Source organism: Denticeps clupeoides, chromosome 14 (genome assembly GCF_900700375.1).
Source record: "Denticeps clupeoides chromosome 14, fDenClu1.1, whole genome shotgun sequence".
In the NCBI taxonomy this organism is placed as follows: domain Eukaryota; kingdom Metazoa; phylum Chordata; class Actinopteri; order Clupeiformes; family Denticipitidae; genus Denticeps; species Denticeps clupeoides.
This window is the reverse complement of record NC_041720.1, coordinates 18,170,260-18,184,236: the sequence shown is the minus strand read 5'-3', so window position 1 is coordinate 18,184,236 and position 13,977 is coordinate 18,170,260. Positions and strand designations below refer to the sequence as shown.

The following is a 13,977-nucleotide window of genomic DNA, read 5'->3' as shown; positions in this document are numbered from 1 at the left end:
AAAGTTTTTTTCTGAAGAACTGAAAACTATTTAGATGGCGTGTGGCACTGGGGCGATGGTTACTATTTGGAGGTTGTTTCGAGAAAAACAAGCAGATGGTCTTGACTCCTCACACAGCAATGTTGGGTTTGGCTCACGGTGGCTCCCAAAGTGACCCTTCCTGACCCATGGAGAACTGGATGCACTGCAGGGGTCAGAAAGGAGAGGATAGTCCCTGAGGAGAGTGTGATGTACACTGGGTTTCCATTACTCTGCCCATTGAAATAACTTTATCAAAGAAAAAATATTACTAATTGAAATGTGAATTTCCAGAGAAGGACACTACAGTGAGTGCAGAATTATTAGGCAAATGAGTATTTTGTCCACATCATCCTCTTCATGCATATTGTCTTACTCCAAGCTGTATAGGCTCGAAAGCCTATTACCAATTAAGCATATTAGGTGATGTGCATCTCTGTAATGAGAAGGGGTGTGGTCTAATGACATCAACACCCTATATCAGGTGTGCATAATTATTAGGCAACTTCCTTTCCTTTGGCAAAATGGGTTAAAAGAAGGACTTGACAGGCTCAGAAAAGTCAAAAACAGTGAGATATCTTGCAGAGGGATGCAGCACTCTTAAAATTGCAAAGCTTCTGAAGCGTGATCATCAAACAATCAAGCGTTTCATTCAAAATAGTCAACCGGGTCGCAAGAAGCGTGTGGAAAAACCAAGGTGCAAAATAACTGCCCATGAACTGAGAAAAGTCAAGCGTGCAGCTGCCAAGATGCCACTTGCCACCAGTTTGGCCAAATTTCAGAGCTGCAACATCACTGGAGTGCCCAAAAGCACAAGGTGTGCAATACTCAGAGACATGGCCAAGGTAAGAAAGGCTGAAAGACGACCACCACTGAACAAGACACACAAGCTGAAACGTCAAGACTGGGCCAAGAAATATCTCAAGACTGATTTTTCTAAGGTTTTATGGACTGATGAAAAGAGAGTGAGTCTTGATGGGCCAGATGGATGGGCCCGTGGCTGGATTGGTAAAGGGCAGAGCTCCAGTCCAACTCAGACGCCAGCAAGGTGGAGGTGGAGTACTGGTTTGGGCTGGTATCATCAAAGATGAGCTTGTGGGGCCTTTTCGGGTTGAGGATGGAGTCAAGCTCAACTCCCAGTCCTACTGCCAGTTTCTGGAAGACACCTTCTTAAAGCAGTGGTACAGGAAGAAGTCTGCATCCTTCAAGAAAAACATGATTTTCATGCAGGACAATGCTCCATCACACGCGTCCAAGTACTCCACAGCGTGGCTGGCAAGAAAGGGTATAAAAGAAGAAAAACTAATGATATGGCCTCCTTGTTCACCTGATCTGAACCCCATTGAGAACCTGTGGTCCATCATCAAATTTACAAGGAGGGAAAACAGTACACCTCTCTGAACAGTGTCTGGGAGGCTGTGGTTGCTGCTGCACGCAATGTTGATGGTGAACAGATCAAAACACTGACAGAATCCATGGATGGCAGGCTTTTGAGTGTCCTTGCAAAGAAAGGTGGCTATATTGGTTGCTGATTTGTTTTTGTTTTGTTTTTGAATATCAGAAATGTATATTTGTGAATGTGGAGATGTTATATTGGTTTCACTGGTAAAAATAAATAATTGAAATGGGTATATATTTGTTTTTTGTTAAGTTGCCTAATAATTATGCACAGTAATAGTCACCTGCACACACAGATATCCCCCTAAAATAGCTAAAAATAAAAACAAACTAAAAACTACTTCCAAAAACATTCAGCTTTGATAATAATTCTAATAATTCTGCACTCCCTGTATGTAAGGCTTTGCATATTAGTTAAGGAACTTGGATTTCCAGGGTGGTTCACAAGGTGCAGATAATGACCTCCCAGAGGTAGTTGGTGTGTAGCCACTGCCATGTATACGTATGAACATTTCTGTTAATGCATGTCCTTACTTACATGTCCTGGCTAACTTAAAACACGTCCACATCTGTTGCAGTAGATGCCATCAAAATCACAAAGTGGGCCTGCCATGGCTGGGGTGTGTTGTGATGAAATGCCAAATCACCCACTGAAGTCTGGTTACACAACTGATGATATGTCACCGGTGTAAATAACAGGATGGACATGTGAGACCCACCCCATCAAGAGGCTGTGGATTTGTGTGGATTCTTCAAGTGCTGACCGAGCAGGGATTGTGATACCTAGTCTTTTAAACCTGACTTAATAAAATAAAATAAAAAATCTACAGATCTTGCCAATCATCCCTACCATGCAGGGTGTTGTTCACACAAGAACAGCATCATAGTTTGAATAATCAGGCTTATTTAATTAAAAGGGTAAACCTTCATCCCTTCAACCTCAATGATGTGTTGACTGTACGGTAAGCTAAGAAGCTGGTTTTCTGATTTCCATGAGCAATATGAAAACATGGAAACTTTCTGAACTTTCAGGATATATTAGACATCAGTTAGACAAGAATGTGATAAATTGTCATGCATGCATTTTTCTGTTAGTTTATTGTTAATCGGATATTTTATTGGTTAGACATTACTGTATGTTTAACATTAACTGAGCCACTGGGGACACATAAAAAAGTGGTTTGACACATCACAGCACAGCACCCAGTGCACACAATGAAATGTGTCCTCTGCATTCAACCCATCCCCTGACCCAATTTCAGGAGCACGCATCAGGATGCCTACAGGGGCAAACATGTAACAGGCTCTGCTGGGACTTCCAGGGCACTGCTAAGGAAGTTGGGTAGATGCAGAAACTTGGAGTAATCCCTGAGTGATGTTCTGTTTCTAACCAATCAGTAACAGTAGCCCTCTGGTTCTTGCTGGGTATGCTCTTTACCCAACCATACTTTTAAGCCATGCTACAAGATACATCAGTCTTGCTCAGCATCTGTATTTGATTTATCTTAATGTATTTGAATTTCCATAAAATACTGGTTTTAGTATGCTTCATAAAAACAGGTGATCACACAATAGATATAACATTTTCTCAAAGTTCAAAAGGATTTTGGAGTCGATTTGAATGAAATGGTGAAGGGTAATGGAACTGTAACACCCTGGAAATTAGTTATAACACTGGGAAACAGGTTGCTGACATGGAATCTCATGTTGAACCCATTTGGTCCTTCTGGCCCAGGAGGAGCTTTACAGATAAAATACCAGAAGCAGCAGTGAATAGGTCAATTTAACAGACTGAAGTTCTATTATTCCGCTATCCTGGACTGTATTGACAAATCTATGCTTTTTTCGAACCATTTTCTTTTAATAATGTGTTTTTTTAATAATGCCTTCGACGAAAGACAAATGAGTGATACACACCAGATCTAGTCCATAGGAGCCAAGACAGTGGCTCCGTGTTCTTCTCGACAAAACCTGCAGCCATCTGTACCCATCAGCCACCCCTGACAACTGGGATTTGGCTTATAGTCAGCTCAGCTCCAGCCAAGACCAGAACAGTGTAACCAAACACACCATCCTTTCTGTTGCATCATGACAGGATCTCAGACTTCATAAATGCTGAAAAGCCCTCAGAATAAATTTGTGCCTAAATCAGCACTGCTAGAACTTTCCCGTTTTAATGATAATTCTTTTTCGCTCCCTCTTTATCTATTAACGTATCTATTTTCTCCATCTGTCTCCACTTCTCGCTGTCCTTCACGGTCATTAGATTAGCTTTGACTGGGTCAGAACTTGATCCCTGGTCTTGGGTCAGAAGTGATGTCTGCCAGGCGGGGCAAGGGTTGAGGGTCGGAGGTCAGAGTGCGCCGTGTTTACTCAACTGTTGCGTGTTTGAAAGCCGAGAGACCGCTTCATGTTTCAAATTTTGGTATCTTTCCTTCACCCACTTGATCATTAGCACCCCTGGAAGCACCCAAGGCCCCTGAGAGCCCCATTATCCCTAGTGTAGTCAGCGCATGTTTTACCGTGGAAGTGTCGGGTCTGAGTAGTATCCAGGGTAGAGCTGCAATCCCCGACAGGATCCAACACGACAAGTGCAGCTTTCTAAAAGCCTGTCTTTCTTTGCGTGCGCTACGAGCGATAGACAAAAAGGGGAAGGAAATGAGCATGTTTAAAACATAAAATGCATCAACTGACGACTGTGGCCAAGATTTGCAAATCAAATTAACATTTCATTACAAAAATGCGCATTTAATAAAACTAATCGACAACATGCAAAACCCTTTTACCAATCACCGATACAAACTTACAAGCAGCAAATCATACAAAAAGTATAGGTACTATAGACAAAAAGTATAGGTACTATTGTGTTTGCTGACGGAGCCAAGCCGACCCGATTACAATGATAGAAACCGAGTACAAATCCAAGGTGCCTAGTGGTCACCTTGTCCTTCTTTGAGTCTTGGTCTACACACTACACAGTGTCTGCCTCATGAGAAAAACCTTATTTGAAAGAAGTGTGTGATGACACCAGCTCGCTCACTTGGCACCTGATTTTTGAAATCCTTGCTTTTGGCCTAAATACAATAGAAGGAAAGACACAGCAGTTGTTTTGGGGATCTGAAGACTCTTTTATTGGCAGATGGAGTCTGTGTTCCCACAGCTGCTGTGCTCTTCTCTTGCCCCATTTGACGTTCGAATCTGAGAAGGCGCTCTGTGTTGCTTTCATAGAAGCTCTGCGTCTGGCCTTTGTGTGTGTGTGTTTGCACATAAACTATAATCAGCGCTGCACAAGCTCTGTGCCAAAACAAGGATGTCTGTGCGAGCTTTTGCCTGTCTGTGCTAATTATGATAGAAGAGTGATCCAGGACGGCATGGTATTCATTCCGGTTCCATGGATGCAGACGCAGTGACTGTTCTTCTGCTACCTTCTGATGCTGCTCGAATAATATAGTCTTCATTTTTTATATATATATTCCGGAACTCATTTGATCTAAGTTGAGAGTAGTTATGGTAAAAAGAAAGTTCACCCTCTTTAAATTCCAACTTTTTTTTTGTCTATCAGGACATATTCATAATAACCTGGTCCTGACCAGGTTTGAAAATGATTCAAATATGACCAGAAGCACACAAAACACACAAAATACCACTCTGTAATTAGTTATTAGACAAATACCGATTAGCCATTTGGAAAAAAAGTGTTGCATTGTGGGTCAGTTGTACACAAACGCTAAAATTGCCTGCTGCGATCATCATTTTATGCGGGAAGTTGGGTGAACAAGTCAAAATTCAAATCTTATTCCAGGAAGCCTGAGGAAGGCGGCGCTCCAGCTCCCGGTCGATAGGATCAATACTCCGAGCCCAGAATGACTCACAGACAGAAGGGAGCAGGGGACTCACAGAGGCCTGAATTAGCCCATTAGACTCTGGACTGATAAAAGCAAGGTTGCAGGTTCAAACCAACCATGTAGTCAAGCAGTGTCATGTTTGGAGCAAAAGAAGATGTTTCGCTTATTTGACACACATGGGCAACTTATGTACAGATAAACGCAGCTGAAAACAGAGCAAAACAGGGCAATATAGTTGTGGGACAAAGACTCAGCAGAGGGCAGAGCCGTGATAACAAGCGTTTTTTTTTTTTATGTAATGCACCAAGATCATTCATAACCTAATTTTAGATTATGAATGATCCACAAACGAAAATGTCTTGCATCTTTGTGCATTAAAACATGTCTTATATTCTAGTTTCTGTACTGTATATTAGCATTATTGTCACTTTATATGGATTACATAACTGTGATTTTCTTTCTCTCACTTAGCTATAGGAATAAACATAAGAATAAGAAAGAAGAAGAAAGCCCAGGTCCACTTTTTCTCATTAGACTGTAGCTTAACTGAACTGGATTTTTTTTTCTACTTGAACTCACAAGCATTATTTTATGCAGGGACGGTGGAAAAGGTGATTTTCGTGTCATCTGTCCCACCCTGAGGAGTGAAAATACCACAGTACAAGCCACAATGCATGGTTCTTAATGGTCTGGCTCTGTGCACAGAGTCAGGGTTCAAATTTCTGAAGCCGGGGTCTCTGCTTGTTCTTTTTCTCAGAGCTGCAGCGTCCTATCAGCATGCGGGATCAGCAGGAAGCACAGAGTTGACACATTGATCTGTATTTTGGGCTCTGTGACCGGTGACCCCGCTAGTCTGACCTCACATCCTTTTTCCTGCTCCTTCCTTCCTTTCACTGCCCGACTTCTGTACAAACTCATACTGTAGAATCTTGCTTTTTGATTTACAGTGCATGAACGTGGTAAACTGAATGTAATTGACATTGGCTACTACGAAGACACAAAATAATATCAGTAGAAATTAATACTGCATTGAGAAAGTGGAAGTGAAGTGGTTGTGAAGCACTGCAGCACAGCACACGATAACACAATGAAATGTGTGCTCTGCTTTTAACCATCACCCATGGTGAGCAGTGGGCAGCCATGACAGGGGACCGGGGAGCAGTGCGTGGGTGTTTTCTTTGTGCTCTGGTCGACCTCCACAGTGGAGCTGTTGAATGAAAGATTGCAGCACAGAGTGATTCCAGTGATCCCGGGAATATGGCCATTTAGTTCATGTGGACATATAGCAAACAAAAAACGCAAAAAGGTGAAAACTACGAGTAAAGAAGAGAGTTGAAGACAACAGCAACCAGTCCATCTCAACATCTTCGGATTGTTGGAAGGATGCTGATGGGCTGTGATATACACAGGAGATCACATGTGTGATGTCTGCTGAGGGCGCGTGAACAAATTACAAGGGAAGAAAACATGCACACTGTGTTGCCAAATGGGTTGGTTTTGAATTGGTCAAATTTGCTGGTAGGGAATTAAAATTGAGAAACTCAGTTCTTATTTAAGTTATTTTCTTATCAGATGACTGTTCCATCGAGGGTGTGTACAGCGGCTGAACTTCCTCTGGGTAGTCAAGTCAGCGGAAGGAACTATTGGCTGTAGCCTCCCCATCCGGGATCAAATATACTTCTTGATGGTGCAAAAAGACACGACTTACACACAAATTACCATCATTACCTGCTTTTACCATCAGACACAGGGCAATGAAAACCAGAACAATCTAAAGTAGCTTTTATTCAAAAGCTAACATGGCATCAAAATAAATTTGCCTCATAATTTTTCCATACAATATCTATACTGTAATATGTGACATATCTATAGCATTATGTAGTAGGCAATATTTAGTGGGCAATATTTTGCCTCACAAATGAGCCAACTGCTTTTTTAATTTTGTTGTTCACCAACATTGAAGATTTATCTAATTATCTGTTTTGCTGGTTTTGTATGTGTTAAATAGTCCAGAATCCGGACGTTAGGCATGTTAGGACTGTCCCAGACTTAAATGCAACACATTAAAACCAGTTGGGCGACGTGAAGAGAGTTGTGGACTAGATGCGTCCTCAAAATCAGACAGATTTGGAACAGTTGGTCAGTATTGGCAGGTCAAGATGTGCAATTCTGATAGATACCTGGTCAAAAGTGCTTCAATAAGGGTGTGTATGTTGTCTGTATTTTATAAATAGAATTTTACAGATTATAGGTGAAAGTTTTGAAATATTGTGGTTTTGATTTTCATGTCGTTTCGTGTTGGTAACTGTTTACCTCCATAAATAAGACATACCTGATGTGACATGTCTGTCACAGTGCTCCAGCCAGCAATGCATAAGCATTCGGAGCAGATATGTAGATATCCCTGAAATGTCTTTTTTGCTGAGGATATACTGTATATCCTTGGTAATGCTGGGGAAACTGTTCTGTTTTACAAAGGGGTGGGGTGGGGGCAGGGATGCTGTACCAGGACGCACCCAACTGGGACGTGAACTCTGGGAGACACCAGGAAATCTGTTTAAATCTTTGACATGCCAAAATCAGGCCAGGACTAAACATGGCAACCCAGCCAGTTCTTCAATGTTACTTAATTCCTTGGGTTAATCAGTAGAGTATTTGCAAGACCTAAAACGAATTAATAGATTTTAGATGTAATCAGTGTCTCGGTGTCTCCTATGTTTTTGATTTACTGTACGAAAACAGAAAACTCATAGTTTGTGACCTGTCAAACTACACATCAGTCGTACCAGACCCCCTCGGGAGATAAAAACAAATCCAGCTCACAGGCAGGCTTTAACACGGATTTTTACCTCCATTTCTCTGTGGTGGGAACCAGTACCCGACCAGTACAACTTCTGTCTGTATCACAGGGAGCATGGACTCCTCTAGACCTCTGAAAGTGGGATCTGATATGAAGCTGTCAGAAGAATATCCTGCGAGTTCTGAAAGTTGTGTGATGGATCATGGATCATGAGTCCATGAATGACTTGGAGACCAAATCAATACCTCAAACATTCCATTTCTGCCAGTGGTGGCTTAACGGGTAAGGTAGCGGACCCTTAATTGGAAGGTTGCTGTTTCGACTCCTGAGCTACTGAAGTGCCACTAAGCAAAGCACCGTACCCACACACCGCTCCCCAGATGCCTGTCATGGCTGCTCACTAAGGATGAGGGTTAAAAGCAGAGGACACGTTGTCACAGTATGCTGTGCTGCAGTGTTTCACAACAACAATCACTTCATTATCCTGCTGTGTCAAAGTAACATCTACATGAATGCAGGACACAATTATTACCTTTGTGACCCTTTTTATATCCATGCGTGTGCATCCAGTGCAGTCTCTATAATCTCTATACAGTCTCTGTAGCCTGAAACACCTCAACGTGAAACAGAGGTGAGAACCAGGTGTCGGTAGGGTCGTGTACTGGTTCCCACTACAGAGTAGTGGCGGTAAAAATCCGCGCTAAAGCCGCCTGTCTGTGAACTGGATTTGTTTTTATCTCCTGAGGTGGTCTGCCTCCAGCTGAGAGGACAAATCCCAAATCTCCAGCCCACTGTGTGCACACAGGAGGCCTCCGAGGAAGACCGATATGATTAAATCCATATTTTTTATTTATTTATTTTTTTTTAAATGTGCCAGCCCATTTCATCCTATAAACTAGTGCCACTTCTTTATCGGACGTTATTTAATCAAACTGACTGGCCATTATTAGAACCCTATGAAGAAACCCCACCTCCTGTCAATAGCTCCACTTGATGAAGGAGCCAAAGGAAGGACCAAATCTAGCTCTTTTTGTTTCCAGCATAGACAAACTTTATTAGCAGAAAGAGAAATGTTCAAAACCATAAACCGACACATCATGGTGAACACCTCGGGCACCTTTACCACCTTTAAGATTAGCGCTCCAGACGGAATGATGGGAATTGGTTGGAATAATGTATGCCCTGAGCTGAAAGGACCCTGGAGAACACCACAGCAGTCAGATGGAGCAGCCTGGTCAACTAGCAGAAATTACGCAGCTTCATGTTCTGAAAGCAAAACAGTCTGATCAAAGCGATCAGCGATCATTTGGTCAAAAACTGTAGCTCAGACTTGTACGTTGCGACTAGAGCAGCCATCTCCACTTCCTGAAGATTAGGAACTAAAACTAGCATGTAGACTGGCAAGCCACACACACACGTCACAATAACACACCTACTCCATGGATGGTAAGAATAAAATATATGGAATCTTCCACCAAGTGTCCCCCATAAGAACTTTTTCAGGACAGCTGGGAAGCCACGCAAATTGTCGTGGGAGAAGGCAAGAAAGTTAATCATGTGCAGTAATAGTCAGAAAAAGTAGGCCGGTGCAACTGAGCCAAGACTGAATTACACTCAATTAGCACCAACTCACCCCAAAAGTTCTTCAAATATTGGATAAGAAAAGAGGGGTACAGAAGAGGAGCACAAGGGCTGCTTAGACCTCATACACATTTAACATTTCAAGACAAACCAAGGGAGGCCAGACCTGTGCTGCGAGATTAAAGTGGCTTTCAAGAGGGTTTTAGTTCTAAACTTGTCTGAGCTCTCAGCAAGTAGACTGGTCCCTGCTGGGTGGAGCTCCAAACCAACTTATTCAGAGTCACGCCTACCACCACTAAAGATATTATTATTATTATAAATAATACATTAATGCAGGTCCATCTGCTTGAAAGAGGGATGTGTCTGGGCCCGCGTCCAGCATGACGTGCAGGAGGGAAAATATTAAATGAATACATTTCACCAAACATCACACCACCACACACAACCCACAGGATCAGTTCCAGCTGATTTATTACCTTTTTTAAGTTTTTTTTTTTTTTTGGTCAAGACAAACTTCAGCATCACAACAGGTAACCATTTGGTAGAAGGCAGATGGTCCATAAACTGTATATTGCACAAAAACAATGAAAGAAAAAAAATCGTGCCACACAATAACAGTAATAATAATCATTAAAAAAAAAATCCATGTCCACGTCTCCAATCTGGGATCCATTCACACCAATATACATAAACTGCTGGTGGTGCACAACTATATTACACATCATACATCAACTCTAGCACCAGCAACGAGATCTAGATTCCCACAATCCAGTAACAGCTACAACTGTACATCTGTCTAGTTTAAAACGACGGCGGTGGGCCATTATTAATATTATCCATCCCTGCATGCTTAAACATAATGAAAACAATGAAGTGCCTGAAGGAAAAAAAAAAAACTACTGCACCTTAAGAACATTTCGTTTAAATTAATGGTACAAAAATATGCTTGGAAAAATAGTTTCCTTTTTTTTTTCTTTAAAAAAAGATGAGGTATGTTGGTTATGTATCAAAAAGTGTTCTTACGGGAGTTCAGAATCGGAGCAAAGCAGGAAAAAAGGAAAAATCCGTTTCGTTTAGTGCATAGCCGAGTCAGTAGGTGAAGACCAGGTCGGAGAAGTTCGCCTCCAGCCAGTCCCCCGCGATCATCTCGCTCAGCTCCGGCGTGCAGTAATCCGGGAACTCGAAGTGCGAGCCCACGCTGCCCTCGCTGAACGAGTCCAGGTCCTTGTCCACCCAGGACAGGCACACGTTGCCCGGGTTGCCGGGCTCCGGCGCGGGCCCGCCGGCCGCCAGGTTCAGGCTGAAGTCCACCAGCAGGTCCTCCTCGCCGGGCGCCGGGGCCGGGAGGGCCGGGCAGGTGGCGCCCTGCTTGGTGATGTTCTTGAAGCTGTAGAAGCGGCGCGCCGGGCCGGAGCTCCTCCTGCTCGACTCCTCGTACAGACTCGCGGCTTCGGGCTCCGGCGCGGAGCTCAGCTCGGGGCTGGCGGGGACTTTGGCGACGCTGAGCGGCCGCTCGAACTCCTCGTCGCCCTCATCCTCGTCATCCTCGTCCTCGTAGTCATCTTCGTCGTCGTCGTCGTCGTCGTCTTCGTCCTCGTCGTCGGTCGGCTCCCTTTTTACGGACCGGCTCCCGGTTTGGTACCGGTACTCCTGAGCGGTTCGGGGCGGAGCGGCTCTGCTGCTCTTCGCCTTGGCCACCTTCTTGCCGGGCGCCTTGGCGGCTCTGGCCGCGCTCTTCTCCGGGGACGGGGCGGTGGTGGGCCGCGGCGGCCCGTCCAGCTTCGGCTTCTTCTTGGGCCGGTACTTGTAGTCCGGGTAGTCGGCCATGTGCTTGAGGCGCAGCCGCTCCGCCTCCCGGATGAAGGGGATCTTCTCGCCGTCCTTCAGCAGCTTCCAGCGCTTGCCCAGGCGCTTGGAGATCTCCGCGTTGTGCATGTCGGGCGCCTGCTCCATGATCTTGCGCCGCTCGATCTTCGACCACACCATGAAGGCGTTCATCGGCCGCTTGATGTGGCCGGTGGCGGTTTTGCACCAGTCCGATTCGGCCGCGCCGCGCTGCACCATGGTCCCGTCTCTGCCGCCGAACTTGCGGCGCTCGCCCGTAACTTGTTATTAGGAGTCGCTCGCCGGCCGCGTCACGCGTAATTATCCAATGGCGGCCCCGCGGCCCCGCCCCTCCCCACGTTAACCCGGCTGCGGACCGGGGTGGGCGTGGTCGGGCGTGGCGTGGTGCTGCCATCCCGGTCACGTGTGCGCATGCGCGTGTCTTTGCACCGAGTTTTACACTATAATTGAGCTTGTCCACCTTTCAACATTACATGAAATAAGAATGATGTTTTCTGTATTTTGTATTTGTCTGTATTTGTTTGGGTAAGTATCACGTATTTGTGTATGTCTCATTAAACATATTTCCACAGATCAGGCAGGTGTTGCATGCTGGGTACATTCTGGGGACCTGTGGACCTGTCACATGGTGTTGTTAATTTTTTTCTGCAAAAGAAAATATACTTGTTTAGCATTAAGAAAAAATTGATTCAGTTTGAGCAATTTAATGGCAACTGGACAATGGTCTTCATTCAAAGTTTAAAAGCCCACATGGTTAGATTGTACATAAAATTCAGTGGAAATGCAAGATGCTGCAGATCTTAAATTAATATAAATTGCGGTAAAATTGTTTAAATGAGGCCAATTTTTAGAATGCACAAATTGAATGTGTTATGGCTGGGAAGATTTTCACACTTCCAGATGATACCCACTATCAAAAAGAACTTTCACATGTAATACAGACACAACAACGCACGTCTGTAGGTGGGGATCCTCATTACCATGAACGATTCTTGATTGGTCCATTGTCATTGGCTGATCTTGATGACCAAAAGGATGTCACCAAACCAAACCCGGCCACCACAGAAATCCTCATCTCCCAGGATGCTGCTTATATCACTGATATTTCCCCCTCCTCCACTCCCTCCTTCTCTTATTTCTCTTTCTCCCTCTCGTTTCCATGTCCCCTAGAGGGCAATCATTTACCCCGGTGAATGAGACACACCGCCACCCCACCCCCTCTGCATCACACCCTTCCCCGACAGTCTGGGGGCGGATGGCAGACTAACAGTACAAGAGAATAATCACTCCTAACCTTATCCCCCTTTAGCTGCAGTCTAATTGGCAATTTCACATTTTGGGACAAACACAACACCTCTGGCATTTTGTCTGTGCATGTGTGTGTGTGTGTGTGTGTGTGAGTTATAGACTCAGGGACTATAAATATACATTGCCGCATGAATAACCACACTACACTGACAGGGTAAAAATAAAACAGAATATATATTATCTGTTGTATTATTTGTTGTAGAGAGAAAGAACCTGTTTAGACCCCTTTATCATTCATGCACACACACATATACACACTCTGCACAGGATCAATACTGAGCTCTGGCTGCAGGTCATCTGATATTGAAGATGTAGGAATGTGTCGTCTGTGAATAGCCCCTAGACAGGTGTATCCGATATGCCTTCAATCTTACAGGACTTCACAAAGGCCAGACACACACACACACACACACACACACACACTGAGGCTGACTAATGAAAGCCTCTGAATCCTGAGACCCTCCTGAGTGGCCCTGCTTGAGCATTGATTGGTCTCAGTGTAGATTTGCACTTTACAGCCAGTGTGTTTATTCCCCACCTCACTTCTTTTATTCTGTTAAGTTTTTTTTTTCAAATGCAAATAGTACATAACAAACGTCACGGATTGTACAAAACAGAAATAGTTCAGGGGGTAAAAGGGGGTTTGCCTCATATTCATAAAAATGAGTGAGGCAGACATTGTGACATCCTTGCTCTTTTTTGTTAGGGCCATTAGGGGTTCGGGAGCCTTAAAGTACATGAATGAGCCGCCATCAGCTCTTACATATGTTAACCAGTACCAGCTTGGGTAGGATGGGATCGAAACGTCTCTGGCCAGTGTCTGCTTTGTTTTTGAAGCAGTAAACTGGTCATTTTGAATGGCCTGTGACATCCACGCATAATATAACCATTAAGTGCTCATACAGGGATAGCAGCAAAACCAGCAATTTCTGCTATGGGTTCTCCTTGATTTTCAGCAGACACCTCTACTATGTCTGGCTACATTCTAGTCTAGTCTAAAAAAATAGTAAAAACAGTAATAAATATATAGGCATAATATATAAGCACTGGGTTGAAACAAGAAAAGACAAAAATAAAAATAAAATTATTCAAAATTATTATCCACAACTAACACCAGTCTTTTACTGCAGTTCTTTACTAGGTTTGAAAAGGTCTCCTGGTGGATTTTGGACCATTCTTCCA

The 13,977-nt window shown here is 43.9% G+C and overlaps 1 protein-coding gene across 1 annotated transcript; it reads right to left on the bottom strand.

The window, feature by feature from the left end:
- Positions 1-9,210: 9,210 nt before the first annotated feature.
- LOC114803334 (transcription factor SOX-11-like) lies at positions 9,211-11,745 on the bottom strand. The gene has a single exon (XM_029002833.1). It carries the CDS (start codon positions 11,704-11,706, stop codon positions 10,732-10,734), a length of 975 nt encoding a protein of 324 aa, XP_028858666.1. The 5' UTR covers positions 11,707-11,745; the 3' UTR covers positions 9,211-10,731.
- Between the last annotated feature and the right edge of the window lie 2,232 nt (positions 11,746-13,977).

Excerpts from the sequence above, each read along its gene's own strand:
- LOC114803334 (XM_029002833.1), bottom strand. The coding sequence starts at position 11,706 with ATGGTGCAGCGCGGCGCGGCCGAATCGGACTGGTGCAAAACCGCCACC.